At 35.2% G+C, this 5,264-nt stretch overlaps 2 protein-coding genes across 2 annotated transcripts in view; both read left to right on the top strand.

Annotated features, from left to right (window-relative positions):
• The first annotated feature begins 354 nt into the window (after positions 1–354).
• On the top strand, positions 355–4,562 carry LOC107600273 (CD48 antigen-like). Its single transcript, XM_016292119.1, has 7 exons — positions 355–436; positions 1,431–1,739; positions 3,233–3,496; positions 3,629–3,751; positions 3,849–3,889; positions 4,084–4,209; positions 4,363–4,562. The coding sequence occupies exons 1-7, from the start codon at positions 382–384 to the stop codon at positions 4,507–4,509; spliced, it is 1,065 nt and encodes a 354-aa protein (XP_016147605.1). The 5' UTR covers positions 355–381; the 3' UTR covers positions 4,510–4,562.
• Positions 4,563–4,606: 44 nt separating this feature from the next.
• LOC107600261 (uncharacterized) overlaps positions 4,607–5,264 on the top strand; it is a 15,667-nt gene continuing 15,009 nt past the window's right edge. The window contains exon 1 of the mRNA XM_016292105.1: positions 4,607–4,661. Within this exon, the coding sequence (XP_016147591.1) occupies positions 4,607–4,661 (55 nt within the window). The remainder of the gene's footprint in view (positions 4,662–5,264) is intronic.

The raw sequence follows: 5,264 nt of genomic DNA, 5'->3' as shown, positions 1-5,264 counted from the left end.
TTTTACAGTGGTCTGAAGACAAGGTGATAGGCACACGAAACCTTTTTGGGTCTGCGCACACTTACTGCAGGGGCTAGTGGTTAGTAAAAAAAAAAGTGTTTAGCATCTAGATCACTTTTCTCAGAGGGGGTTGTGTTGTGCTAGCATCACTTTGGACAGTTTTGGGTTCAGGTTTTCAGATGACTCAAGGATAGACTATAGAAACAAAACAGACAGATTATATATCTACAGTTAATTTTAGTATGTTTTATTATGCAGTACAATTTGAGATTTCCTGGCTAGACATCTGAAAGAAGGTTCACTGAGTGTTTCAAACAAAACGATCAACTTCCTCTTCTTAACAGATCACCAGGGCAGGGTAGACTCCATCCGTCTGCTGCGATGGAATTTGGTCACATTCTTATGTTCTTCATGACAGTTTGGATCTCCAGCACAGGTACCAAAACCCGTTCATTTTATCTCTGTCTTTTGACTAATAGTTCATTATTATTTATGTGCAACACATGACTGTAGACTATTCAAGTGATGTTTCATTTCCATAACTGCACTCTTAAAAATAAAGGTGCTTCACGATGCCATAGAAGAACCTTTTGGTCTAAATGGTTCCATAAAGAACCTTCAACATCAGAAGAACCTTTCTGTTTCACAAAAGGTTCTTCGTGGTGAAAGAAGGTTCTTCAGATTATAAAAAGGTAAGAAAGAGATGGTTCTTTAAAGAACCTTTGACTGAATGGTTCTTTGTGGAACCAAAAATGGTTATTCTATGGCATCGCTTGAAGAACCTTTTGAAGCACCTTTATTTTTAAGAGTGTGGGTAGATGTATGTTGCTTGCATATAGTATTCAAAACCTTTACTTCTGTTAATCTGATTTAGAGATGACATGATGTCCATTGCAGAAGGAGCAGACTATGTGCAAATATTTGCTTTATAAATATTATCAGTTATCACCAAAACATGAAAGATCTAGCAGTAAATGAATGTAAAAATATAATAATAATAATTATAATTATAATAACAACACTATCTTGGCTGGCTATCACTGTTGTGTTATAAAAACAGTCATGGACTGTTTTGATATTTGTTAAAATGGCATATTTACAACTCTGAAGTTGTTTTATGGTCTTTTTATGATTAGTGCCATTTCGCAGGCCAAAAACGTCTTCCAAAAAATAATAAAAAAAATCAATAGAAATAAATAGAAAAGGAATGTGCCAAATTCAGAATAAAAACATGGCATTTGTTGAACTAAGATAACAGTTCCAACTAGTGGAAACATTATGCACAATATATACAAAATATGAATAAATAAATGTAAAGGACAAAGGTAGCTGTGTGGTTAAAAGGTTCTAGGTAGCAGATACATTAATCTGATAAACAAAGGCATGATACATTCTTTAAAAACACAATTTCTTCATGTTTCTCTCCTCAGTATCCAGATCTGAAGACCATGTGTTTGTACAGATGGGGGGCTCTGTTAAACTAGACATAAAAAATGAAACACCACCACACTTTAGTAGATTAGTATGGATGAATGATAAATCAGATAATGTAGTCAGATTTCTAAATCAATCTGAAGAAATCAAACCTCACAGTTCATATATGGACAGAGTGGATTTCAATGCTAAAACCTTCTCTCTAACACTGAGGAACATGCAGAAGACAGACAGTGGACTCTACAGAGCAATGACTATTGGAAAACAAGAAATGTGTGTTGCTGAATACAACATATCAGTTATAGGTGAGTATAATTTAGTGAAATAAAGTTTACTGTTGCATTTTTTCATTTATTTTTTTGGTTATGACATTTACAGATTAGAATATCAAAAGAATCTGCACTATGATGCATCAAACAGCATAAAGAGGATAAATCTAATTTTATTTATTGTAAATATTATCATTGTTACTCGTAAAAATGTATTTGCTTTCATTTCCACTGACTAAAATGTGAGGCTAACTTGTCACAAACTGTCGTGTGATGCTGTGGTTGGTGAATTCAGCTCCTTTGATCTAAAAAGAGCATCTAAAAAGGTTTCATAGAACATCTACTCACTCATCAAGGGAACTGAAATGCACTAGAATAATTTACTGAAAGGACAGGAAAAAAATAAAATAAAATGGAATGGAATGAAATGAAATGGATATAGAAATGAAAGTTTCATTTTAAGGCATTCGTTTAAGGCATTAACTGTCCAGGGCACGCTTCACCTTAGCTACAACATGCTCTTTGAAAAGTCAATTAACCAGTAACAAACCGTGACTTTTAAACCATGGCCCTCTCAAATTAAGCTCCGGTCTTACTTCTTAAGGTCTTCTTTTGAAGATCAACTCAAATATTTCATTAAAAGTTCATCTTGGCGTGGATAATAAATGAGCAACAATGTCCACCTAATAATGTTGCTTGCGTTTTCCATAGTGAACAGCGTTAGATATTTTATTGGCATTGTTTTCCGATTGATTTCTTCACAGCCGTGAGCCCATTTAGAAGGTCGTTACTATTGCTTGGCCCTCTTTAATTTCATAGCTGGACCACCAATCACAGTGTTGAAATTAGGTGGAAAAACTCTAATGCCTGTTTCACACATACTTGATTTGCGCATATGTGGTGCATGTTTTTTTCCGCACCCATATTAATGGATCAGAGCATTCACACTGCACGCGGTTTCAGTCCGGCAGTGCCACATGCCTTGCTTGAGCAACTTAATATACAAATCCAGAAGTCAAATGCATTGAATAAAACGTTGTTCATATTTATTGAGTTTAACATGAATATCTATGAAAGATTGTATTACTGTACTGTGATAAAAGATGACCTCAATGCTAAAAAAGCATTTTCAGTAACAATGTTTTGATTTGAAATCAAAATAATGGTTGTGTATGTGGTAAACAGCTGCGGATCAGGAGCGGACTACAAACGCATCCTATGAAAGCAAAATGAGTCCATGCTGCTTCTGCAACGCATACGTAACGCATATGGACTGCATACGCACTGCAAAGTTTTGGTGGTGGTTGTGTCTGAGTGAGAAAGGAATAAGCAATTTGAGAGATGAGTAGTGACTGAATGTATTTTGTGGCAAAGCAATAGAAAATTATCCAGTTATCCCACATAGAGTGCCGTTGAACTCACTGTGTGAAGAGTTTTGAAAAAGTGACCTATAGTGTTTAGAAATGGGTCCTAGCGAATCTAAAAAACTGTAACCTATAGCTTCATGCAAAGTTTTCTGTATGTTTCAGATCCAGTGGATTCTCCTATTCTGAACTGGAATGCCAACATAAGTGTTAACGCCTGTATTGTGGACGTCTCATGCAGTGGGCATGATCGTACAATCAGAGAAATCCACCACAGCAACAACTGCACTCAGGAGAAAGTGAAATCATTTGGAATCCAGACTCTAGCCCTGTATTGTATAGATAACGTAGTTGTTTGTAACTACAGCAACCCAGTCAGCTGGAAGAATGACATAATAGAGATTAACCAACTTTGCACACCTCATGAACGTAAATAACTACTCTTACATCATCCATATTTGAATTCCTAGCAGTTTATTCTCAAACAAAATACCACAAAGTATCTTTAACTCAGGATATGACTGTTCTGATGACTGTTAATGTGACAGCTTTTCATTACAGAAGAAAATCCAGAAGAAAACAGTTCCTTTCCTCTCCATTGGCTCTTGGTCATCGCTGGTGTATCAGTGTTGGTTTTCACAGCAGTTTCTGTAATATGCTGCTCTTACAAAAAGCGTAAAAAGAGTATGTCTGCCTTAATAAAATAGAAATGACTGTAGCCTCAGTATGATTTTTGGTATGCAAGTCACTTTCTAAATCTATTCTATTCTAAATCTCTTAGGTGCCCAACAGAATGATCAGACAGTCTATGCACAAGTTCAGGTAAGCTTCAGATTTTTTTTGTATAGCCATCATATAACATTTATACTCTTATTTCAAGAATGAATTAATGAATCCTAACACATAATTCTCTAGAATGTAGAATTATGTAGCCTACTTCAATTTGTTCAGTGGGAAGGTGGTGTCCACATAATATTAGCCATAGAGTCTGACTGTTTGATTGGATTGTTCTGCAGCCGAGGAATGAAGTGCAAAGACCCCTGGAGATGTTGGAGAAATCAGGAAATCCTCAAACTGTGTATGGATTTACAGGGGAACACAAACAAACTCACAATACCAGTCAGACAATGCCTAGTCCTCAGGTAAGAAAGAGAGGGACACATTTACTTCTTCACACAGATGTTTTTTTTATGCAAACCCTTACAAATATAGATAGATAGATGTCAAAAGGCCAATTAAATATGTTTGTTACTATTTTATATATTTACTATAAATACATATATTCACAGATACAGGAACAGGCGCAAACAGGAAATCGCCCCAGCACCACCTACAGTACAATAGGACAACACCAAAAGCCATCATTTGCCTCTGAAACAGATCATACAATCTATTCAAAAGTGTGTAAATCCACGCAGGGCAGACAACCTGTGCATACATAGCAGAGGTTAAATATATGTTAAACTGTGTTTGTCGATAGATATCTTATCATATATTTTTAACATATCATTGCAAGTATCAATATAGCTGCAAGCAGCGATGGCGGGCCCAAGCCGTCAGTGCAAACGCCACCCCTGGAGGAATCAGGAGAACGGTGCACAGCGGGCACATGCATTTACACTAACCGTCTGGCAGTCTGGTTTTAAGGGATACGGCAATTAAAGGGTTAATCCAAACCATCAAGACTGTGAAACACATACACAGAACAATATATAAAACTTTAGTAACACTTTACAATAAGGTTTCAGTTATTAACATTCATTAACTATATTAATTCACATGAACAATAATTATATAGCATGTATTAATGTCAGTTAATATTCAAAACTTAAACATTAAATAAATTGGCACACTATGAATCATTAGTTAAGCATTAGTAAATAGTCAATTAATCCTTTATAAAGCATTGTTCCAACATTAAAAGGCACTAGTAAGCAGTTTATAAATACAGCTATAAATGTTTTGTTCTTGAGCATATCTATAATGTTTAATAATTGTGTTTTCATACTTTATTAATGATCAATTTATCGTTTCTAAATTATTACGTTATTTACAAACCAGTTATCTTACTAATGACTATTAATGTTGGGACAATGCTTTAGAAAGGATGAACTGACTACTTACTAATGCTTACCTAATGATTCATAGTGTACAGTTATTATAAAGTGTTACCAAATTATGTTGTCGGTGCCCTACA

The sequence above is a fragment of the Sinocyclocheilus grahami genome, unplaced genomic scaffold, assembly GCF_001515645.1.
Source record: "Sinocyclocheilus grahami isolate Dianchi unplaced genomic scaffold, SAMN03320097.WGS_v1.1 scaffold280.1, whole genome shotgun sequence".
NCBI lineage: Eukaryota > Metazoa > Chordata > Actinopteri > Cypriniformes > Cyprinidae > Sinocyclocheilus > Sinocyclocheilus grahami.
Note: the sequence above shows the minus strand (reverse complement) of the source record. Positions and strands in the feature narration are given on the sequence as shown.